This window comes from Mercenaria mercenaria, chromosome 9 (genome assembly GCF_021730395.1).
Source record: "Mercenaria mercenaria strain notata chromosome 9, MADL_Memer_1, whole genome shotgun sequence".
Taxonomy (NCBI): domain Eukaryota; kingdom Metazoa; phylum Mollusca; class Bivalvia; order Venerida; family Veneridae; genus Mercenaria; species Mercenaria mercenaria.
In genome coordinates, this window is record NC_069369.1 from 8517569 (window position 1) to 8544464 (window position 26896).

Consider the following 26896-nt stretch of genomic DNA (forward strand, 5'->3'; position numbering starts at 1 on the left):
CTGGTACCGAAACCGGAAGCAGACAGCGAAGTGTTGCAGCAGCTGGACAAAATGTAATGTTTCTAAAGTTTTGCATTCTTCCATAACTTCCTATCTATATTCAGCTTGTGAAATATAAATTAATATCAGTAATTCGTTAGACACTGCGTTTAACTAGCAGTTGGGAAAGGCACATAAAATCAAGCAAAATCTCCTTGATGATTCGTACCCAAATTAGCACGTACTTAGATTTTCAGAACTACTAGGAAATTGTATCTTCATCTTTTTATAACAACAAAAAATATGGTATGTTCTTGTCAAAAGAATATTTTCAATGGTGTCCAATTTGTACCAAATGAATTGATTAAATCATTTAACCAAGTTACTTTAATCAAAATTGAAAGTGGCTTGGGTCCAGTTAGCCTTAATTAATAGGGTCCTGTAACCTGAAGTTATTAACTGTTATTTTTAGTAGAGAAAATATGTAGCAATTATTTGGAATTTGCTGCACAGATGGTTCTCGTGTATTTAAGGTGAAGACAGGGAACAAACGCAGATAGCAATATTTACATGTTACATAGTAATAGTAGGTTTATAGGCCACTTCCAACAGCCTTGCTGTTGGGTTAACCCTTTGGCGACGTTAGAGTGTCTGCCTGTGGATCACAAGGTCCAGGGTTTGAGCCCTCGTGGGGACCTTGGCATTTTCTCTCCCTGGTTTTACATTTATGGCGACGAGGATGTTTGACGGACTCATGCAATGGGCATGGAGTGTCATTCTGGAGAGCTGGTGAGCTCTGAAAAGTAAAGGGGGAGAAGTATAGTGATAGTAGGTTTATAGGCCACTTACAACAGCCTTGCTGTTGGGTTAACCCTTTAGCGACGTGGTTAGAGTGTCCGCCAACGGATCAGAAGGTGCGGGGTTCGAGCCCCAGTAGGGACCTTGGCATCTTCTCTCCCAGGGTTAACTTTAATGTTGACAGAAGCTGGCTTTAAAATTTCAGCTTCAGAGAATGGACGCAGCCAACAGAAAGTAGAAATAGCGGGAGTTAAGTTAGAAATAGACAGAAGCTAGACCTAAAACTAACCTCAGTCTTGTTATTTAAGGTTTGCAACATGTAAAAATGGAAATGCAAACACTTAATAACTGTGGAATCATTTGATTAAATGCGGAAAATATCTTTTTGGTAAATGCTCTGCAGATGTTCTTCAGATTGAGTGTTTTAAAACATTGGCACTATTTTTGTGCCCCCCCCCCCCCATGAGTGTTGGGGGCATATAGATTTGGTCTTGTCCGTCTGTCCATGCGTCCGTCCGTCCGAAGTTCATGACGCGCCTAGCTTGAAAGTATTTGATATAAATTGATGAAACCTTGCATGAGTCTTTATCATGATATGAACTTGCGCACCGCCTAATTTTTGTCTGGCTCCTCCCCCTATTTTCTGAGTTATGGCCCCTGAAATAGTCAAAAATGCACATTTTCACCTTGTGACGCGCCTAGCTCAAAAAGTGTTTGATATAGATTCATGAAGCCTTGCGTGAGTCTTAATCATGATATGAACTTGCGCACCTCCTATTTTTCATTTTGGTCCGCACCCTATTTTCAGAGTTTTTGCCCCTGAAATAGTCAAAAATGCACATTTTCACTTTGTGATGCACCTAGTTCAAAAAGTATTTAATATAAATGATTGAAAACTTGCATAAGTCTTTATCATGATATGAACTTGCACACCTCTTATTTTTTGGCTGGCTCCACCCCCTATGTTTAAAGTTATGGCCCCTGAAATAGTGAAAAATGCACATTTTCACCTAATCTAGCTCAAAAAGTATTTGATGTAAATTTATGAAACCTTGCTAGGATCTTTATCATGATGTGTCCTTGCACACTTGGCATTCTTCCTGAGAATCTTAGCATTTATTACAAAGTTATGGCTCTTGAAATAGCCAAAATAGTGGATTTTTTGTTTGTGATGCTCATAGCTCAAAAAGTATATGGCCTAGAATAATGAATCCTTTTCATAAAATGTTTGTTGAGGCTATACCCCATTAAGACTGCAAACATTTGAATTATTTCTCCTTATTTGTGACAAATGTACCAGTGGGGGGCACACCCTGTGTCCTTAAGACACATTCTAGTTTAAATGTAAGTTTAATAATATTCATAGACACAGCATATGATTTTGACTACTTGAAGCTTCTATTTGTCTTTTGAAAACAACAACGTGTACAAAGGCTCATAAATAACAACATTAACTGAATAAATAGGAATATTTTAACACAAATAATCAACAGATTTAGGTATGAAATCTAATGTGTAACGTAGTATTTTCTTCGAACAATACTGTATTCATAAATGAATTAATTACTGGACCTGGGGTAGCATTAAACTTTTGTTTGCACTCACATATTTATGCAAGAACAAGAATTTATTTCAACTTGAATATATCAATTTTACTTGCAATTATGGTAGGAATTTTATTTGCTGAATGCCTGATTATTTTTTTTGCCAACATTTTGCAGAAGCGGGAGAAATTGGATTATGTATGAAGAATGTCACCATGTGAATAAAGTCTGCAAAATAGTCTACAGAATATGCATGTACTGTGTAAAAACATCATGATTTAATGTGTACTGTTTTAAAACGCTGTCATTGATTGAGTCGGCCTATTTACTGCTGATCAAAACTGAAAGTTGAGGAAATGAAAAACTGTTGTCATTTCCATTTCAGTTTTTGCTGAGAGCTTTGGCAAAACTAACTTGCTTTTTGTAGATGGATGGTCCAGCGTCCTGTGTCTGTCGCCAAGTTTCAGCATCTTTATATATTTAAACATCCTTCTCCAAGAAACTGCTGGTCAGAACTGCACAAGACTTGGTCAGTAGCCAAGCATGGCCTGGCACGAACCGCTCTTATTTTTTTAATCCCCCCCCCCCCCCCCTCCCATGAGTGGTGGGGGTTATAGGAATGGCCTCTGTCTGTCCTTGCATCTTCCGTCCTTCTGTCTATCCGTAACATTTTTTGTCCTCTGTATTTCCTAAACCCCTTGAAGGATTTTCATGAAACTTGGATCAAATGATTACCTCATCAAATGATGTACAGTTCACATGAGTCGGCCACGTCGGCTACTTGTCAAGGTCATAACTCAAGGTCAAACGTTTGAGATTTCCATTTTGTGTCTGCTCTGTATCTCCTAAACCCCTTGATTAAGTTGAAGGATTTTCATGAAACTTGAGTCAAATGATCACCTCATTAAGACAATGTGCAGAACACATGAGTCAGCCATGTCGGCTCGAGGTCAGGGTCACAACTCAAGGTCAAAGGTTTGAGCCCTCCATTTTGTGTCAGCTCTGTACCTCCTAAACCCCTTGAGGGATTTTCATGAAACTTGGGTCAAGTGATCACCTTATCAAGACAATGTGCAGAACTCATGAGTCTGCCATGTTGGCTCACGGTCAAGGTCACAACTCAAGGTCAAAGGTTTGAGCCTTCCATTTTGTGTCCGCTCTGTATCTCCTAAACCCGTTGAAGGAATTTCATGAAACTTGAGTAAAATGATCACCTCATCAAGACGATGTGCACAACTCACGAGTCTGCCATGTTGGCCCAAGGTCAATGTCACAACTCAAAGTCAAGGTTTGAGCCTTCCATTTTGTGTCCGCTCTGTATCTCCTAAACCCCGTGAAGGATTTTCATGAAACTTGGGTCAAATGATCACCTCATCAAGACAATGTGAAAAACCCATGAATCAGCCATGTTGGCTCAAAGTCAAGGTCACTACTCAAGGTCAAAGGTTTGAGCCTTCCATTTGTGTCTGCTCTGTATCTCCTAAACCCCTTGAAGTATTTTCAAATTCATTGATTTCCTCATACATGGACTATATAATATACTTAACAAAGTCATTGCTTTGACCCAATACCATCAACCCTTTCACTATCCGTAACAGTCACTGAGTGGCGGGGGATATAGCTGTCTTTCAGTCTACCTTGTTCAAATGGTTTTACTTGGCCCCTTGTTGGGGCCGCGAGAGCTAAAAATAGGAAAACTTTTAACAACTTCTTCTCATGAATCACAGCATGGGTCTTAGTCAGTAATATCCTAGTATGGTATCTCTCAAGACTTTGAAGTTTGAACAAATAATTTGGCCCTCTTTACTTAGAACATCAGGTTCAAGTCGAGATGCTCTTTAGCTCTATCTCAGTTTATATCAAAAAGATTTGATTCAAATTTAAAATAGTCGTTCCACTTTATTAGAAACATAATATGACTCGTGCTATTACAAATGGTGCATTACTCTTGCAGAAATGTCCATGAATTATTTCTCTTTTACAACAAATGTATACTCTTAGTTAATGTTTTGATACTACACTTTACCTCTATCTCAGTTATTACTTGATACATTTGACATAGATTTAAACTGTTGTCCAATATCTTCATCCACATTTGAGTCATTAAACACTCCAGTGATAACTCTTAGTTTCAGTATCCAGCATAGAAATAGTGGAGTGTGCTGTCGCCTGTGACAGCTGTTGTTTTTAGCTCACTTGAGCCCAGAGTGCTTGACTTGAACTTTTATCACTCCCCATCCATCTGTCCACAATTTTCTTCAAATGACATCTCCTCTGAAACCGTGTGGTGGAGGTTGATGAAACTTGGCCTGATGTTCCTCAGTTGGTTTTCTTAAAAAATTGTTCAAACATAGGGGCTGCCAAGCTAAAAATAGAGAATCTTCAGATGGCATTTCCTCCTAAACCACTAGTTCAATTTAGAATTATTTTACACAAATGGTCTTTCTGTAACCTTCTACCACTTAAGATTATTCACGTTATTCTGATTTGTCATAAAAAAAAAAAAATACCCACCAGGGAGCATGGTCACTTTTCCTTATAAGTAAGAAGTGAAAACTTTAAATATCTTTTGGTTGGAAACTCTGCTGGCCTGATTTTAAAATAATTTTACAGAAATGGTCCCTGTGTGACCCTCTACCAAGGTTTTTATACACCCAAAGGGACGTATTATGTTATACCCCCGGTGTCCATCTGTCCAGGCTGAAAAGAAAGAGAGGGCCATCTAACGTTAAAGAGAACAAAAGAGAACAATGGCTTCAATCCATTAACAATAGATTAAAGGGCCAGGGCCCCCTATTCAAACAAAAGAAAATAAAAGAAACGGCCCTGTCTTTCATTTCGGTCGGACGTCCGTCCGTCCGTTAGCAATTTAGTGTTCGCTCTGTAACTCTTAAACCAATTGAAGGATTTCAGAGAAACTTGACACAAATGTTCACCACATAGAGACGACATGCAGAGCGCTTGTTTCAGATGACTAGCTTCAAGGTCAAGGTCACACTTAGGGGTCAAAGGTCATATGAGTGTGTTTCGTGTCCTCTCTGTAACTCTTGAACTGCTTGAAGGATTTCAAAGAAACTTGGCACAAATGTTCACCACACTGAGACGACTTGCAGAGCACTTGTTTCGGTTGACTAGCTTCAAGGTCAAGGTCACACTTAGGAGTGAAAGGTCATATATGACTTTGCTGTGTCCGCTCTGTAACTCTTGAACTGCTTGAAGGATTTCAAAGAAACTTGGCACGAATGTTCACCACACTGAGGCCACATGCAGAGCACATGTTTTAGATGACTCGCTTCAAGGTCAAGGTCACACATAGGGGTCAAAGGTCATATATATGACTTTGCTTTGTGTATATTGCTCTGCATTGCAGTGCTCTTGTTTTTATTTGGCAGATCCCTTTTTTGTTCCCTTACAACAAATTTTTTTGTATTACTTCCCTTTTTTAGCTCCACTATTCGGTGACGGCGTCAGCATCAGCGTGACCTTTCTTGGTTAAAGTTTTTCGGCAACCTTTGTTTTTCTGTCATATCTTTATTACTATTGCTTATATCATACTGTAACTTCACATAAACATTGTCCAGTATACAAACAAAGTATGTGTAGGGGCTGAGCCCATTATACCCAAGGTGAACTCTAATTGTATTTTTGACAGAATTATGCTCCTCTTGTACTTAAAGATTTTTTGCAATCTTACATTTCTGGATATAACTTGAATGCAACATAAGACATGAAACTTAAAATGTATTTTTATCATCATCATCTGCATGTGTGGCAACAATCACCATTTGTATTTTTGACCAAATTATGCCCCTTTTATACTTAAACTTTTTAACAAACTTTATATATATTGCCCTGCTTGGTGGCGCTCTTGTTTAAATTATCTTGATTCGTCTAAACACATGGCCGCCAGAGGACGTGGTCATTTTTCATTTTTCTATTGTGGAAAATTTAAAAATCTTCTTGTATGTAATTACTGGCCCAATTTTAAGTAATTTCTTGCAAATGATCCTAATAAGTTACCTTCTACCAAGATTGTTTGTTCGACTTATTTTGATTCAACAAAAAGCATGGCTGCTAGAGGGCATGGTCACTTTTCACTTTATGTAACCTGTTGGGCCAAATTTAGTTTCTACAACAATATAACTAGTATGCATTTGCTACCTATAGTCTAACAGAAACAACTTTGATCATCTTGTATAAATCCCGCACGATAACTCAAACGATAACATGTTTTATAATTATGATTTTTCTTCATTAAAACGTTTCAATACAGAAAATCTTTTTTGTATAAACATTACAGTATGCACTTAACTTCTATCATTGACAACCTTTTTGAGTTCAATGATGCATGAGAACCATAACAATTAAACAATAATATAAACATGCTGTCGTTTAAATTATCGTGCGGGAGTAGTATAATAATCATTGAAAGCTACAGTTATGTTTTGTTATTTTACTGGCCTGCAGTGTTTTTTTTTCTTTTTTTCTTTGACTACAAGATGTTGTTACGTTTCTGCAGTACTTGTAAATTTTTCTCTTTGAATAACTTGTTTTTATATTTTTGTTTTTCAGAAAAGAAGACTTGCATGACCTCACGTGACTTCTTGAATGAATCATACTGTTGTATAGCTGTACATAGGTGTAATTAACCAAGATCAGTCAACATATACGTTTAACATCATGTCGGAGATATTTCTGCAAGAGGATGTCATTTCTCTACTAGACAACAGATTTATTGTAATCATTGGAGATTCCAGTATGTATTATAATCAGTCCATTAAAATTTGCATTTAGTAAGATTAAAAATGCATTAATTTAATTTTATGCATATATTGTACCCCAATTAGTTGGGTTGGGGGCTACGTGAGGATCAGTTTTTCCATCGACTTATCGGCACCTGGCCCAGCTGCATTGCCTAGCGTATCTATGTAAATAATGCATGTATTTATTTTTGTAACCATAATTATGAAATACCTGTGGAATGACTGATTTATGAATTTTACCATTTATGCAGTCTTTTGAGAAAAATAGATCAAAACAATTCCGAGGTCATTTGACAAGTGCTAGTTTATTTGGCAAAGACTATAGATTTACTGTCATATATTTGCAATCACTGTATATTTTGTATGAGAAGGAGAAAAAAGCGTTTATTTTCATATAAATGTTGGTGTAACGATATCAGGGAAGGCCCTAAGTTCTGCGAGATGTCACTCGCAGTCTAACGTTGTATACAAAAAAAGATTATGGATATGGCTTACTTTTATTTTTCCTGAAACGTTAAATGGAGGTTATTAGGATCTGTGAATGTTTTCAATTTCTGTTTGCATTTGATCAGTTCAGAGGGGTGTATACAAGGATTTGGTTCTGTTGCTACAGAGAAACAAATACCTAACAGACAAAGATCTCAGAGCAAAGGTAAGGTATACTGTTTCAACTGTTATAACCCAGTAAACAAAATTAAATGGATGTATTGAAGTCATCCTATCATCTGTTGGTTATACCTTTCAATCAGTGAAAAGAGATTGTGACAAAAAAAATGCCCATGCATTTAAAAGGCATTCCAGTGAAGCTTCAGAGTCCTTGTCACCATGAAGTGCAGATGTGATCAACATACATTGTTCAGGATCAGCCAAAACATTGCAGACATAAGGACCCTTTAAATTCCCCTACTGATTAAACATTTAGCTTCAGAAACTATATGATTGCACTTTTCTGTTCTTTATTCTGCCCTTCATTCCATCATTTTGTCTGTACTCACTGCCATCTCCAGTCCATAACTCTGTTGTACATAGGCTTTAGATATCACATGGCACAAACTTTCCCCATAATGAGATGAAATTTTTTGGGCAAAACCTTGATTCCTACCTCCAAGGTTAAGGTCATATTTGGAGGTCAAAAGTCAACAGGATTGATTTTTAGTCAGGTCCATAACTCAACCATCCATCAAAGGATTTTAATATTACTTGGCACAAATGTTCCCCATAATGAGGAGATATGTCTTGCACAACCTTAAAACCCTAAGCTGTAAGGTTAAGATCACTTTTAGGTCAGATGTTAGCATAATATTATATAGGTCTATTACGTGTCTGTTACATGTCTGATCTATACCTCTGCCATCCATCTAGGAATTATGATATTACCTGGTACAAATGTCGGCTCAAGGTCAAGGTCACATTTCAAGGTCAAAGGTTTGAGCCTTCCATTTTGTGTCTATTCTGTATCTCATAAACCCCTTTAAGGATTTTCATGAAACTTTGGTCAAATGATCAGCTCATCAAGACAATGTTGAGAACTCATTAGTCAGCCATGTTGGCTCTAGGTCAAGATCACAACTCAAGGTCATCATACATGGACCATAAATCATTAAATTACACATAGTTGAGATAATTAGTCACTTTCTGGTGTAAGACTCTATTGCATGAATGGCAATACTTAATTCCCTTGTTTCCTGTCACACACTTGTACTTGTGAGGAAATTAATCTGGTTCATTGATAGCTCTTGATCTTCTTAGGAGCAGCCTGTAATCCAGAGTAAGGAAAAGATACTGAAACTTGGCAATTTTGCAAAACCATTGCTCCTGTGGTACTTTCAGGAAAGTGTAGAACTACTAGGTTGGTCAGTAATATGTGAATAAAGTAGTCTAATAATACTTTTTAGCATATAATTATCTGTCAAAAATACGACATGAATATGACAAGGTAGAAAAAAATTCTGTAATGTTCCTTTTATATTGTATGTTGCCAGGCTACTTTCATTTAATATGCATGACCTGACACAGTTCTATAAACAGCGCACACAAAAACTTCACTCATTTCTATTTTAACATCGACAAACACTCAAGATTTTGTTTGAAAACAAAACAACTAACAATATAATATGGTGGATAATGAAAGGGTCATTATAACAGTAGCAAGATCTGGGATTTTTGTATTCGGCTCTCTTGGATTTTGCAAGAGCGGATCACACTTGGCGCTTGCGCTCCTCATGAGATCTGTTCTGGCAAAATCTACTTGAGCCGAATACAGCCTCCCAGATTATATGGTGAGAAAGCTCTTTTTGGCATAACAGTTTTAAATATGATATGTTAAACTATTACCTTGAGGTTGATTTGCACTGCACATTATGTAAATCAAAGGAAAAGCTTGTTAACACTCTAGAGGTCACAATTTTGGCCCAATCTTGATGAAACTTGATCAGAGTGTTATCCTTAGTGTTATCTTTTGTCTTGGATGAGTTCCATATTGGGTCATCTGGAGTCAAAAACTAGGTCACCAGGTCAAATCAAAGGAAAAGCTTATTAATACTAAAGGGTGCATTTATGACTGTATCTTCATCAAACTTGGTCAGAATGTTGATATTGATGATCTCAAGGTCCAGTTTGAATCTGGGTCATGTAGGATCAAAAACTAGGTCACTAGATCAAATCAAAGGAAAAGCTAGTTTACACTGTAGAGGCCATATTTATGACCATATTTTAATGAAACTTGGTCAAAATGTTAATCTTGATGATCTTTAGTTCAAGTTTAAATCTGGGTTAGGTGGGGTCAAAAACTAGGTCACGAGGTCAAATCAAAGGAAAAGCTTGTTAACACTCTAGAGGCCATATTTATGACTGTATCTTCATGAAACTTACTCAGAATGTTAAACTTGATGATCTTTAGGATAGATCGAATCTGGGTCATGTCGGGTCAAAAACTGGGTCACCAGGTCAAATCAAAAGAAAAGCTACTTAACACTTTAGAGGCCACATTTATGACCATATCTTAATGCAACTTGGTCAGAATGTTAATCTTGATGATCTTTAGGTCAAGTTTAAATCTGGGTCATGTGGGGTCAAAAACTAGGTCACTAGGTCAGATCAAAGGAAAAGCTTGTTAACACTCTAGATGCCACATTTATGACTGTATCTTGATGAAACTTAGTCAGAATGTTAAACTTGATGATCTTTAGGTCAGGTTTGAATCTGGGTCATGTCGGGTCAAAAACTAGGTTACGGTGTCAAATCAAAGGAATAGCTAGATAACACTTGAGGCCACATTTATGACCATATCTTAATGAAACTTGGTCAGAATGTTAATCTTGATGATTTTTAGGTCAGTAGGTCAGGTAAGCGATACAGGGCCTTCATGGCCCTCTTGTTTCATATTGAATTTATTAAATGAGTTGGATAAAATAATAATATTCGAGGTTCTGCCGAGCATTTTATCAATTTTATTCAACGAGTTTAATGAATTCAATGTGGAAAGCCACAAATATGATATTTTTTTTATCACATGTAAACTTTTCCAGCCCAGACATAAAAAAATTCTACTTTCTTTTACTATTAAGAACAAGTTAATTTGACCAACGTCTCTGATACTTAAACAACGTCGACGTCAAAGCTTTATTACACTAGTGTTTTATCAAATTTATGTAATGGCTTTATTTCACTCACGTGATGTCAAACTTGTGATAAATATGATGAAAAATGATTGTTTAATGCTAAGATGATAAAGTGCTGCCAAATTAAATTAAATTAATCAGCTTATTAATGTTTTCAGGGTGAATTTACATTTTCTGGTGATAAACTGATTGAAGGGGGTCAATATGGTGAGATGACAAATGGTGTGAAGTATCGTGAGGTGAGACAGTACCAGACAGATTATCATTTGATCAGGTTTTACTTCACAACACGATGTTACAACAGCTACTTAGAGTCTATATTGAGTGACTTGACAAAGGATCCTCTTCCTGATGCTGTGATCATGAATTCTTGCCTATGGGACATTAGCAGGTATGCCACAGGTATTTGTAACAGGGCTTGCATAAACCAGAAAAAGTCCTTGAATTTGATGCCTACCCTTGAGAACTTTTTGAAAAATGACAAAATCCCCTAAAGAAAGCAGGAAAAGTATTTTGATTTTGAAAAACGCTGCTTGTACTTTAACCAGAACTCTAGGAAAAATGTTCTGTCATCAACTTGCATCTTAAAAGAGAGAAAAATAAAGACTTAATGATATTTTTCCATTTATTGTTCTATGACTACATTTTTATTGTGATTTATACTAGTAATTTATACCATATAACACCATTTGTCATTTTTAGCTTGACTATATGAAGTATGGAGAGCTGTCCTACTCGACCCGGCATCAGCTTCGGCATCCTTCCGCATCAGCACTTTGGTTAAAGTTTTGATGCACTACACTTTATCTCTGTAATTACTTGGTTGATTTCTTTAAAACTTAAAATAGTTATTCCTCATCACCCACATCATAAGGCAATGGGCCATAACTCTTGCACCAATATTTCATGAATTATCCCCCATTTTTACCAAGGTCTTATACTAGGTCATCATGAAAACTTTTGTAACATTCTAGAGGCTACAAAGTTTACTTGACATTCATAAATCGTTCTTATTTCAGGTTAAAATTAAAAATAGTGACTGTGTCAAATGAGTGGATACACAATGCTGACTCTCTAGAGGCCACATCTTGTAGCTGTTCTTCATTGAACTTGGTCAGAATGTTTGTCTCTATAAAGCCTAGGTCAGATTTGACATTAGATTATCTAACTAAATCATAAGGTCAAACCACAGAAAAATCTTGTTAAGAGGCCACATTTTCTACCAGATCTTCATGAGACTTTATCAGAATCTAATGTAAATCTGAATTTTTGTTTTAAACAATATTTATTTTCATTATAAATTATACACAAAGTCAAACAGTTTTATATAGCAATAAATAATAACATGAACATAGGTTTCTAGTCTAAGGATATGTAAACAAGCCTGTAGGGGCTTATATTAATACAGCTCCTTGAAAGTTTGTCTTGCGATGTTTAGTGTACAACTACTTAAGCAAACATATTTTCGAGAGTAGAGAAGAATATATATATATATATATAAAATAATAGACCATCAAAGAAGAGGGGACAAAAGAATTGTAGGATCACATTAATACTTCAAAGATATTGAATGCTGAGTGCTACTCGTCTTCAGAATCTGAATTTTTAACAGGGTCACTATGGCCTAAGGGGGCAAATGATTGAAAAACTGTTGGGTCAACCTTTATTGTTGATTTTTTTCCATGAGAGGAGGCTATCATGGTGGCTTATGAAAGGTCTGTTGTTCTTACCAGGTGCCTGCATGTGCCTGAGGTAATGCTCAGAGGGACACCTTTGGTCTTCATCCACCATGAAAAGCTAGAAAATTACCATAAGACCTAAAAATATTTTAATGTAGACTGTGTACTAGCTAAATTATTTTGGCTAACATTATTCTTTAAAGCATACCTTGGAGATAGTAAATCTAGTGTTTGTTAGATCTTACTAACAATGCAGAAAAAGCCTGCATTACTATTTCATTTTTACATGCTATACAAAATAACAAGAACCTACCTCGTACATAGCGGAGCTCACTTACACCAGGTTTCACCTGGATATTCAGGAACCTACCCTGACAGGGCATTAACCCAATAACAGGCTTTAATAAAATCTAATGTGAATCCACGTAAAATATTGATTAATAATTTTAAATGAAAAATGAATACAAATATTAATACAAATCCATAAGATTCTACTAACGTAGGATTTAGGTTTTATAGCAACTGAAGAAGACCTTCGGGTCGAAAGCGCTTTTGCGTCAGGATATTGTTTTCCTGATAAAATCTTCCAATCCTATACCAGTGTATCAATTATAAAACGATACAACTGCTCATACTATGGAAAAAAAATACGTCAGCAATTGACAAAAAATACGTCATTAATTGAAATTGCAAATACCGCAAAAATTTAAATTACAATATATAATAACGTGTCAGCGGTATGCATACATACAGGGATATATATTATTAAAATACACGTTAAAGAGTTGGGTGAGATTAAACCCATGAGGTTACCTCAGACTTGGCACGGGGCCCTCATGAGGCATTCTGAACCATCAGCTGTGGTCGGACACCCGCAACCCCCCTAAACATATGTGATAATGTCTTGTATGTGAAGGTATGGACCATCATCAGTGGAACAGTACAAGAAGAATCTAGACATTTTGTTTAAGAGATTCAGTGAGGAGCTTCCCAAAACCTGTCTAGTGATGTGGAACATGACTTTACCTATATCAAAGAAAGCTAGAGGTGGTGTTCTAATTCCAGAGGTAGAGCACCTCAATGTCAGCCTGAGGCTTGATATTTTAGAGGCCAACTTTTATGTTCACAAGGTAACTTTGTTTTTGTTTGGTTTTTGAAATCATAACAGCAACTAAAGTTAAATGTCAAGTTTTTTCGGGAACATAATTGAACTTGTCTGCCAAGAGGTGCCCACTTTTGACATCTGTCTGTCTGGCCATTGAAAAAGTAGAAAGAGCTATTGCATTCATTCGGTTGCTGTTTTGCGATTTTGTTAAGCTTTCCATATGTAAGTTGGTTTCAAAGTAACCACTTATGGGAATAGATTAAATCAATTAAAAACACATTACAAGTTGTGATAATATGTACCATTGTAGGTTGTATTATCCACAACATTTAAGTAGCATGTTCTTCCATGGCCAGTTAGTTAAAATGATCACTGATGAGCTTGGTGTAACAACTTTCAATGTAGAGTGGGGACGGGTATTAATTATGGAACATGCTTGTAATTCCAACCACTTTTTAGCTCACATGTCACATAGTGACAAGGTGAGCTTTTGTGATCACGCAGCGTCCGTCGTCTGTCGTCGGTCCGTGCGTCTGTCAGTGCGTCCGTGTATAAACTTGCTTGTGACCACTCTAGAGGTCACATTTTTCATGGGATCTTTATGAAAGTTGGTCAGAATGTTCATCTTGATGATATCTACGTCAAGTTCAAAACTGGGTCACATGCGATCAAAAACTAGGTCAGTAGGTCTAAAAATAGAAAAACATTGTGACCTCTCTAGAGGCCATACTTTTCGATGGATCTTCATGAAAATTGGTCAGAATGTTCACGTTGATGATATCTAGGTCAAGTTCGAAACTGGGTCACGTGCCTTCAAAAACTAGGTCAGTAGGTCAAATAATGAAAAAACCTTGTGACCTGTCTAGAGGCCATATTTTTCATGGGATCTTTATGAAAATTGGTCTGAATGTTCTTCTTGATGATATCTAGGTCAAGTTTGAAACTGGGTCAACTGCGATCAAAAACTAAAACAGTAGGTCTAAAAATAGAAAAACATTGTGACCTCTCTAGAGGCCATACTTTTGAATGGATCTTCATGAAAATTGGTCAAAAGTTCACCTTGATGATATCTAGGTCAAGTTTGAAACTGGGTCACGTGACTTCAATAACTAGGTCAGTATTTCAAATAATAAAAAAACCTTGTGACCTCTCTAGAGGCCATATTTTTCATGGGATCTGTATGAAAGTTGGTCTGAATGTTCATCTTGATGATATCTAGGTCAAGTTTGAAACTGGGTCAACTGCAGTCAAAAACTAGGTCAGTAGGTCTAAAAATAGAAAAACATTGTGACCTCTCTAGAGGCCATACTTTTGAATGGATCTTCATGAAAATTGGTCAGAATGTTCACCTTGATGATATCTAGGTCAAGTTCGAAACTGGGTCATGTGCCTTCAGTAACTAGGTCAGTAGGTCAAACAGTAAAAAACCCTGTGACCTCTCTAGAGGCCATATTTTTCAAGGGTCTTCATGAAAATTGGTCAGAATTTTTATCTTGATGATATCTAGGTCAGATTCAGAACTTGGTCACATGAGCTCATTAACTAGGTCACTATGTCAAACAATAGAAAAAACGATGTCATACTCAGTTCAAAACTGGGTCATGTGGGGACAGGTGAGCGATTCAGGACCATCATGGTCCTCTTGTTTTAAGATCTGATTTAAATATCCATGTTTAAGCAATAGTTAAAATGTTAAAACAAAGTCAGCTTTAATTTGCCTTAAGTTTATGTTTCTCAACACATCTGTCTTAGAAACGTAGTAGGTTAGTTGTTATTGGCCAGATCGTATTAGTGGCCTTAATGCCATGTGGTCTTTATGAAATATTATAAATTAAATGTCAGACCAAAGTTGTAAAGTTGCCTGCATGATATCCACTCAACTTACAATTTGAAAATATCAAATTTTTAATTCATAGACATGTACAATTTAGATGAAATAACCCTTAAATTGATTTGGATTCAATCTGTCTGAGTTACGAAGTGTTAGGAAAAAGCATACAGTGATTTAAGTTGTGCATGTTTCATCAATCACCTGTTAATATCACATGATGCATCAGCAAGATTCAGATCATTTGACCCACTTCCTCTGTCTACAACTCTAGAATACAGTGTAACTTCTTAAAACCCCACACCCTGAGGACCAAAAGAAATGTCCAGCATTTGGAAGTTTCTGGTATTTGGAAGTATGGAGTAATTTGGACAAATACGGTACAGTCGTTCTCTGTGATTTAGAGCACATTCAGACTTAGTTTAGTTTTACGATATTCCTACGTTGTCTTAGTCATATTACTTATGAAAATGATGAAGATTTCGTAAAATGCCATGATTTTAACAGGTTTACTCATTGATTTACATACCTACATCAAGCTTTGAAGTGGTGGCAGTTTGATCAACTGTTTGACCAGTTATGAAATCAAACCATTGTCCGAAGGTAAATCTTCACGCTGGCTAATAAATTTTTTAACTTAATGCTTGTTTTTAGCTCACCTGTCACAGAGTGACAAGGTGAGCTTTTGTGATCACCCGTTGTCCGTCGTTTGTGCGTGCGTGCGTCCATGAACAATTTCTTGTCTGCACGATAGTGGTTTCATTTATGATTTTATTTTAACCAAACTTGCACACAACTTGTATCACCATAAGATCTCGGTTCATTTCTTGAACTGGCCAGATTCCGTTATGGGTTCCAGAGTTATGGCGCCAGAAAGGGCCAAATTTGGCTATTTTGACCTTGTCTGCTCAATATCAACTTTATTTATGACTTGATTTTTACCAAACTTGCACTTAACTTGTATCACCATAAGATCTTGGTTCCTTTCTTGAGCTGGCCGGATTCCATTATGGGTTCCAGAGTTATGGCTCCTGAAAGGACGACAAAAAATAAGTTATTTTGACCTTGTCTGCACAATAGCAGCTTCATTTATGATTTGATTTGAACCAAACTTGCACACAACTTTTATCACCACAAGATCTTGGTTTCTTTCTTTATCTGACCAGATTCCATCATGGGTTCCAGAGTTATGGCCCCTTAAAGGTCAAAATTTGCTATTTTGGCTTTTGCAGCCATATAAAGACTTCATTTATGGTTTGATTTGATACAAACTTCCAAAATATCTTCAACAACTATAAATCTTGGGATTCCATGACGAATCTGTCAGATCCAATTGTAGGTTCCAGAGTTATTTTATATCTGATTACCTCCCCTGATTGTAATCAAAATGATTTATATCAGATTTATACTGATAGGATTTAGTTGAAATTTCATTAATGTCATTAGTTGGACTGAGACAATCAGGGTAGATAACTATGGACTGATTTTATGTCAGATTACCTCCCTTTATTTCAAATTAAAATGGGTATATCTCCATAACTAATGAAGATACTGATCTGAAATTTCATTTATGTCAACAGATGGACTTGGACAATCAGTGAAGATACATATATACTGAATTTATGACAAATTACCTCCCTTTATTTTTAGCTCACCTGTCACAAAGTGACAAGGTGAGCTTTTGTGATCGCGCAGCGTCCGTCGTCTGTGCGTGCGTGCGTCCGTCCGTGCGTAAACTTTTGCTAGTGACCACTCTAGAGGTCACATTTTTCATGGGGTCTTTATGAAAATTGGTCAGAATGTTCATCTTGATGATATCTAGGTCAAGTTCGAAACTGGGTCACATGCGGTCAAAAACTTAGGTCAGTAGGTCTAAAAATAGAAAAACGTTGTGACCTCTCTAGAGGCCATATATTTCACAAGATCTTCATGAAAATTGGTCAGACTGTTCACCTTGATGATATCTAGATCAAATTCGAAACTGGGTCACGTGCCATCAAAAACCAAGTCAGTAGGTCAAATAATAGAAAAACCTTGTGACCTCTCTAAAGGCCGTATTTTTCATGGGATCTGTATGAAAGTTGGTCTGAATGTTTATCTTGATGATATCTAGGTCAAGTTCGAAACTGGGTCACGTGCGGTCAAAAGCTAGGACAGTAGGTCTCAAAATAGAAAAACCTTGTGACCTCTCTAGAAGCCATACTTGTGAATGGATCTTCATAAAAAGTGGTCAGAATGTTCATCTTGATGATATCTAGGTCAAGTTCGAAAGTGGGTCATGTGCCATCAAAAAGTAGGTCAGTAGGTCAAATAATGAAAAAACCTTGTGACCTCTCTAGAGGCCATATTTTTCATGGGATCTGTATGAAAGTTGGTCTGAATGTTTATCTTGATGATATCTAGGTCAAGTTTGAAACTGGGTCAACTGCGGTCAAAAACTAGTACAGTAGGTCAAATAATAGAAAAATCTTTTGACCTCTAGAGGCCATATTTTTCAATGGATCTTCATGAAAATTGGTCAGAATGTTCCCCTTGATAATATCTAGGTCAGTTTCGAAACTGGGTCACGTGTGTTCAAAAACTAGACCAGTAGGTATAAAAATAGAAAAACCTTGTGACCTCTCTAGAGGCCATATTTTTCATGAGATCTTCATGAAAATTAGTGAGAATGTTCACCTTGTTGATATCTAGGTCAAGTTCAAAACAGGGTCACGTACCTTCGAAAACTAGGTCAATAGGTCAAATAATAGAAAAACCTTGTGACCTCTCTAGAGGCCATATTTTTCAGTGGATCTTCATGAAAATTGGTCAGAATTTTTATCTCGATGATATCTAGGTCAAGCTCAAAACTGGGTCACATGAGCTCAAAAACTAGGTCACTATGTCAAATAATAGAAAAAACGACGTCATACTCAAAACTGGGTCATGTGGGAACAGGTGAGCGATTCAGGACCATCATGGTCCTCTTGTTATCTAAATGAATACACCTTAGCAGCTTCTAATGAGATTGGTTTGAAACGATCGTATCATTTTGAGCAATGGTACTCAGGTGAGCGATACAGGGCCATCATGGCCCTCTTGTTAATTATACCACAATTCGAATTAAATGTCCATGAAGATGTTTGATGTAAACATCAAAATTTAAACCACTAATCATTTCTTTAATGAAAAATCTTTATCTAATTATCATGATCTGTTGCAGTGTTTGATCTTTTGATAGACAGGTTGTCGGGGCCAAGAAAATTGTCCGATTTTCAGAAGTTTCCAGTTTTTTGAAGGTCCGGTATTCAGAAGCTCCATGGTACCTGTCCTTAATACTAAGACTATTCAAGTATTGAATCATCTCCAATATTGACATGACATATGAAATATAATTCATGTATTGTGCTGCATTTTTAGCTCAGGTGAGTTTTTGTGATCACTCAATGTCTGGTGTCTGTCAACATTTAGCTTGTGTATGCGATAGAGGCTGTATTTTTCAACTGATATTCATGAAATTTGGTCAGTCAGAATGATTACCTTGATGAAATCTAGGCCGAGTTCGAAAATGAGTCATCTGGGGTCAAAAACTAGGTCACTAGGTCAAATCAAAGAAAAACCTTGTGTATGCGATAGAGGCTGTATTTTTCAACTGATCTTCGTGAAATTTGGTTAGAATGATAACCTTGATGAAACCTAGGCCAAGTTCAAAAATGGGTCATCTTGGATCAAAAACTAGGTCACTAGGTCAAATCAAAGGAAAACCTTGTGTATGCAGTAGAGGCTGTATTTTTCAATTGATCTTCATGAATTTTGGTAAGAATGATTACCTTGATGAAATCTAGGCCGAATTTGAAAATGGGTCATCTGGGGTCAAAAACTAGGTCACTAGGTCAAATCAAAGAAAAACCTTGTGTATGCAATAGAGGCTGTATTTTTCAATTAATCTTCATGAATTTTGCTCAGAATGATTACATTGATGAAGTCTAGGCCGAGTTCGAAAATGGGTTATCTGGGGTCAAAAACTAGGTCACTAGTTCAAATCAAAGGAAAACCTTGTGTATGCAATAGACGCTGTATTTTTCAATTGATCTTCCTGAAATTAAGTCAGAATGATAACCTAAATGAAATTTAGGCTGAGTTCGAAAATGGGTCATCTGGGGTCAAAAACTAGGTCACTAGGTCAAATCAAAGAGAAACCTTGTGTTTGCAATAGAGGCTGTATTTTTCAATTGACCTTCATGAAATTTGGTCAGAATGATTGCATTGATGAAATCTAGGTCAAGTGCAAATATGGGTCATCTTGGGTCAAAAAGTATGTATGATACAGACATCTATAATAATTTTTTGTCATTTGTATCCAATAATTAATTGTAGTTTGGACCTACATAGTTGATGAGTAGACATTAATTGGTCAGAACACATTCCTTGAAAGTAATTTTGGCTAAGCGTCATAACGAGATTTATATCACTGAATTGCACCAAGCGCCATGCTCATTCTTAACATTTATTTTAGCAGTTGTTGCAAAGACTGATTCGTAGATAGTAAAATTGACATTGCTTATGAATATGATAACCTGAAAAGTAAACATTATATTACTTTGAACATTTTGTGTGACTTACTTCAAACAAGGATAAATTTTGGCTAAATCAGTTGCTATTTTCCTGCCTTTGAATTGTGTGCTAAGAATTGCATGTTATACATTTAATTCATTGCCTTGGAAAAACTAAATGATATATTCAGACATATAAAGGTGATCTGAAAAGGAAGCAGGTGTAATCGGAATAAGAAGCTTTGTTCGGTAAAGCAAGCAGCAGTGTACCTGATATAAAACTGTTGTATCTTTACTATTAATATGTAATTTACTAATAGGTTGTTATAACACTAAAATTGTCAGCGATCTTCATTTAACAAGAAACGGTCACCAAAACAAAAAAAGCAATCATCTATTACCAAACAGTACAAGTTTAAGCTTAAGTATTTGGTAATACCCTCCCCTGTTCTATACTGAAAGAAGGGTCCTTAACTATTGGTGTAAACTGCCAATTATTATAAGCGAAAAGAAAAAGTCAAACATTGTATAAGACTGTATTTTGTATTAATTGTTTGACAGAAATAATGTTAAGTACCCTTCAGTATGTTTTGTGGACAGTTGTATCTAACTACTGGTTAGATCAGCCTGTGATTTAGCTATGAATGAATCAAGAGTTGGAAGACCAAACATTTGACATCGACCAGACATGCACTCAAATTAACAAATAGAAATGGATGAGACCACCATATTCTGAGGATGAAATGAATGCCCCTTAATTATGTCTCCCCCAGGAGACATACTGTTTTTGCCCTGTCCGTCCGTACGTCACACTTCATTCCCGAGCAATAACTGGAGAACCATTTGACCTAGAACCTTCAAACTTCATAGGGTTGTAGGGCTGCTGGAGTAGACGACCCCTATTGTTTTTGGGGTCACTCCGTCAAAGGTCAAGGTCACAGGGGCCTAACATTGAAAACCATTTCCGATCAATAACTAGAGAACCACTTGACCCAGAATGTTGAAACTTTATAGGATGATTGGTCATGAAGAGTAGATGACCCCTATTGATTTTGGGGTCACTCCGTCAAAGGTCAAGGTCACAGGGGCCTGAACATTGAAAACCATTTCCGATCAATAACTAGAGAACCACTTGACCCAGAATGTTGAAACTTCATAGGATGATTGGTCATGAAGAGTAGATGACCCCTATTGATTTTGGGGTCACTCTGTCAAAGGTCAAGGTCACAGGGACCAGAACATTGAAAACCATTTCCGATCAATAACTAGAGAACCACTTGACCCAGAATGTTGAAACTTCATAGGATGATTGGTCATGAAGAGTAGATGACCCCTATTGGTTTTGGGGTCACTCCGTCAAAGGTCAAGGTCACAGGGGCCTGAACATTGAAAACCATTTCTGATCAATAACTAGAGAACCACTTGACCCAGAATGTTGAAACTTCATAGGATGATTGGTCATGAAGAGTTGATGACCCCTATTGATTTTGGGGTCACTCTGTCAAAGGTCAAGGTCACAGGGGCCTGAACATTGAAAACCATTTCTGATCAATAACTAGAGAACCACTTGACCCAGAATGTTGAAACTTCATAGGATGATTGGTCATGAAGAGTTGATGACCCCTATTGATTTTGGGGTCACTCTGTCAAAGGTCAAAGTCACAGGGGCCTGAACATTGAAAACCATTTCCGATCAATAACTTGAGAACCACCTGACCCAGAATGTTGAAACTTAATAGGATGATTGGTCATAAAGAGTAGATGACCCTTGTTGATTATGGGATCACTCTGTCAAAGGTCATGGTCACAGGGGCCTGAACATTGAAAACCATTTCTGATCAGTAACTAGAGAACCACTTGACCCAGAATGTTGAAACTTCATAGGATGATTGTACATGCAAAGTAGATGACCCCTATCGTTTTTGGGGTCACTCCCTTAAAGGTCAAGGTCACAGGAACCTGAACATTGAAAACCATTTCTGGTCAGTAACTTGAGAACCACTTGACCCAGAATGTTGAAACTTAATAGGATGATTGATCATAAAGAGTAGATGACCCCTAACGATTTTGGGGTCACTCTGTTAAAGGTCAAGGCCACAGGGGCCTGAACATGGAAAACCATTTCCAGTCAATAACTTGAGAACCTCTCGACCCAGAATGTTGAAACTTCATAGGATGATTGTTCATGCAGAGTAAATGACCCTTATTGTTTTTGGGGTCACTCCGTTAAAGGTCAAGGTCTAAGGGGCCTGAACATTGATAACCAGTTCTGATCAATAACTTGAGAACCACTTGACCCAGAATGTTGAAACTTGATAGGATGATTGAACATGCATAGTAGATGACCCCTATTGATTTTGGGGTCAGTCTATTAAAGGTCAAGGTCACAGTGGCCTGTTCATGTAAAATCATTTTTTGGAAATAACTTGAGAACCACTTGACCTACAATGTTGAAACTTAATAGGATGATTGGACATGCAGAGTAGATGACCCCTATTTTTTTGAGGTCACTTGATCAAAGGTCAAGGTCACAGGAGCCTGAACAGTGACTTGAGAACCACTAGGCCACGAGTGTTGAAATTTAGCAGGATGACTGGACATGCCAAGTAGATGATCCCTATTGCAGCCAACCATCAGTGTCTCTTTGACTTTCACTCCTGACCCCTATTGACTTCTTGCCTATAGGACTTTGCATTGGGGGAGACATGCGCTTTTTTACAAAAGCATTTTCTAGTTCACCTTCTGTTTTAAGATTATTTCAACAGTATGGTACACCATAGACATTTTCTATTGCAGCTTGCTGTACAGTATGGATTTAATACTTTAGATCTTCACTACTACCTCAGACACCAGCTACAACGAAGGGCAGGTAATTACAATACTGACTTGTTACCTCACCCAAACTTTGTTCATGGTGGGCTATTAGTATAGGTGGATGGTCTGTCATCATGCATCAACTCTTATACTTATTAATAAACATCTTCTCCTCACAAACTATTGGTCAGAATTACGCTAAACATGGTCTGTAGCATCCTTGAATGGACCACACTCAAGTTTGTTCAAATGGTTCCACTTGGCCTCCATTAAAGGCTGCAAGAGCTAAAATTAAAAAAGTTTTAAGCAACTTCTTTTCATGAACTGCTTGATGTTTGCTATATTTGGTCTGTAGCATCCTTGTATGGATCCTCTTTCGCGAAGCTGAAAATAGAAAAACACCTTAACAACTTCTTCTCGTGAACTGTTTTATGGTCCTTTACAACACAGTCACTTTATCAACAGCATCCTTGAATGCATAGATAGACCTCTCTTATGTTTGTTCAAATGGTTCCACTTAACCCCTTTTTGGGGATGCCTGAGCTTAATATGAGAAGATCAAGACAAAGGTCTATATGTTCAAGGTCATAGGCAAGGACATTGACCATTACCATAAACTCTAACCCACAGGGGCTTCAGCTTTGTTATTTGTCACTTACTAGCGACCCTTCTTGTTTCATTATTTCAGTTCTATTTAAAATACAGTATTATAATTCATACACATTTCTGATTTGCAAGACTGGCACGTTTTGATACTTACATCTGAAAAATCTTGTGCTCTGTTGTGTCAGAGCTGTTTTACATCTGGTAAGAAATTGCCGTACTGTGTTTGCACTATGGCAATCCTGAGAGGGTCATACTACCAGTCTAAGTTCACCATTACATTTATAAGGACAAACATGCTTTATTCTAAATTTGGACATATTTCTCAGAATTGCAATACATGTAATCATATTTAGTATTTAAGGTGATGGTGTTCTAGGATATGACTTTAATGTATGTTTAAAATATGAAATTTGTGTTTAAGGTGATGGTATTCACTGGGATATGACTTTAATGTGTGTTTAAAATATGACTTTCTAATGTGTGTTTAAGGTGATGGTATTCACTGGGATATGACTTTAATGTGTGTTTAAAATATGACTTTTTAATATGTGTTTAAGGTGATGGTATTCACTGGGATATGACTTTCTAATGTATGTTTAAAATATAACTTTCTAATGTGTGTTTAAGGTGATGGTGTGGGATATTGCTTTAATGTATGTTTAAAATATAACTTTCTAATGTAAGGTGATGGTGTTCACTGGGATATGACCTACTAATGTATGTTTTAGGTGATGGTGTTCACTGGGATATGACAGCACATAGAAGAATGACAAATTTGATCCTGACCCACATGGCGGAGGCTTGGGGTGTCAAGCCACCTGAACATGCAAGGAGAGTCCTTCTTAAGGTGAGAAAAGTATTAATGGACAAATAGCTGTCTGACCAGTACACATGTTTTTACTTGATGGAAGGAAATTGAAGGATTTTAAGGCTACGTCAGTCCTTATTTATTATAACTAAGAAAACTTGAAGCTTATTAAAATCATTCTTGGATCAGCTTCCTGGAACGTTGAATACTAGTGTCATTACCATGGCAGGTTAAAAAATTTAATGCAAGACTTGTCAGCTCTGTCACTTCAACCACTGCTGAATGGAATTATAGGCTTGGCTGCAGGTTTGTTTTGAATATGCAGTTAAAACCAGATATCTCAAACTTGCTTATTTCGAAAAACCAGCTATCTCGAAAAAAAAAGTTCATGAAAACATGTGCACAAAATATCATTTTAAGTCAAATTTCGGTTATCTTGAATTAAAAAGCACGATTCCTTAGAATTTGCGATACCGACTTCCAACTGTAAAACGTTTTCTGTAAGACTGGCATGTGGAAGTTTGGTGATTCTACGCAAGTGCCTGCTCAGACCTGAAATAATGCTCTGTGGGCAGCCTGGGATCTTCCTCAGTAGCCATGATAATTATGACTTGAATTTTGTTGATGTGGCTTAAAACTCCAGTCAGTCAAATAAACAAAAACATGCATCACATGCAAAGGTTTATAGAATCTCTTCTCATTTAGGTAAGAAAAGAATTTTCAGTAGTTGTTCATCAGTAAACATGTATCTTTTTTTATGAAATACATGTAAGTACAAGAAAACTGGTTTGTAAATACATGTAGTGTAAAATCATCAAATTTTCATTATCATACAATTTCATTGTATCTACTTTATTGGCTGTTCTGTGGAATAACATTTTAAAAGTACAAAAAATAATATTTTTATTATGCCCCCGATGGGAGGCATATTAGTTTTCAACTGTCCATCCTTTCGTTCGTTCGTTAGTTCGTTTGTCACAACGTTAACTTTTTGCATGAAGGCACTTTACTGGCGAACCACTGCACCCAGGACCTTCAAACTTCACATGCTGATAGTACTTATTGAGAACACGACCCCTACTGACTTTGGGGTCACGAGGTCATAGGTCAAGGTCACCAGGTCAAAGGTCAAGGCGCTGCGGGGGCATTTGTTACCATTAGTGACAGCTTTTGTCTTTTGGAATTTAATTTCGAAGATTGAAGCAGTAACGAAATCCATTAAGGTTTGTCCTCAACAACTTAATAACAATTCACAGTAACAATAATTACATTTAGGTGAACATCATGTCACAGTTTCAAGATGAACAAATATTAAAAAGTTCATTTAGTATCACAATAAAAATACAAATTCTTTACATTGTGTATTGGAATGATGATCATTATGGAGTTCATTTTTGCTGTTTCAGGAGCAACCATTGAAAGAGACTAGCAACCGCCCTAAGAAATTCAACTCCAATTTCAATTTTGGACTGAACAGTTTACCTCCAGGGCAGTTTACAAATAATGTTTCGGAGGTAAATAAGTTTATGGGAAACTTTATCAACAATATGGTTAACAACAGGCTCAGCGGCATGTGTAACAGTCAGGCACCCAGCATTGGTAGTGAACCTATACCGCAGATGCTAGACTCGCGTTACATTCCTCGTCTGTATGAGGACTTTAGGCCAAGACATCAGAATGAGAACAGTTTCACACAGGCAGAAAACTACAACCAGCAGGGACTGAGCTTTGAGAATTTCAGAGGTCCAGCTAGGAATACTAGCTTCACAGGAGTGGATATGTCTGGAATGAGAATTCCAGACAGTCTTGAGCTGTTGAATCAGCCATATGGAAACCGGAATTTTGAACCAAGTCTCAGTGGTAATGGTTTTGGGAACCAGCAAATTCGAGAAAGAAATTTACCTTACAGATCATTGAATAGGAGACATGATCAAGCAAGTCAGCCATATCCAAATGCATTTTAGTTAAGACGTCGTATTTGACATGTAAAGATCTGGTATTTGATATTTTAAAATATTGTTCTTGACATGTAAAGATCTGGTATTTGATATTTTAAAATATTGTTCTTGACATGTAAAGATCTGGTATTTGATATTTTAAAATATTGTTCTTGACATGTAAAGATCTGGTATTTGATATTTTAAAATATTGTTCTTGACATGTAAAGATCTGGTATTTGACATGCTAAGAATCTGTATTTGACATGTTAAAATATTGTTTTTGACATGTAAAGATCTGGTATTTGACATGTTAAGCTCTAATATTCGACATACCGTATAGAGATTTTAAAATTAGTATTTTTAAAACAGGTTAAGCTCTGATATTCAACATACCGGTATAGAGATTTAGTATTTGATATGTTAAGCTCTGGTGTCTGATGTGTTTGCAGAAGTTGTAACATGAGTTTTTAAACAGGAACCATTCATCTAACATTTTCTTCAAAACTTTACTAACTTTGTGATACGTTACAACATCTATATGCTGTTGAAAATTTTGCAACTAAGCAATGCCATGTTGTAAAGTTTTTTTACTTGTATCATTACAAGGTTGTCACTGAAAGGTACCATTTTAATCCATAAACTATTTCCTGCCATATTTTTGGAGCCATTTGAAGGTTATCTGTTGATATATATTATATGTTGAAGTAGCTAGTAACATTTCCTTAACATGATGTTTTCTAAAGCCATGTCATAATACACTCAATTCCTACCTCCTATCAAGTACCGGTATATGGAGAGTATTCTACTCAACCTGGCCTTGGTGTCTGTGCGACATCCACACCTTGGTTAAAGTTTTAAAGTACTTTTCTTTTCTCTGTAG

General features: G+C 36.7%; 1 protein-coding gene across 1 annotated transcript; it reads left to right on the forward strand.

The window, feature by feature from the left end:
• Positions 1-26686, forward strand: LOC123547723 (PC-esterase domain-containing protein 1A-like). Its single transcript, XM_045334984.2, has 8 exons — positions 1-53; positions 6894-7077; positions 7657-7736; positions 10863-11095; positions 13300-13513; positions 22645-22717; positions 23997-24115; positions 25483-26686. Exons 2-8 carry the CDS (start codon positions 7002-7004, stop codon positions 26038-26040), a joined length of 1353 nt encoding a protein of 450 aa, XP_045190919.2. The 5' UTR covers positions 1-53; positions 6894-7001; the 3' UTR covers positions 26041-26686.
• The last annotated feature ends 210 nt before the right edge of the window (positions 26687-26896 follow it).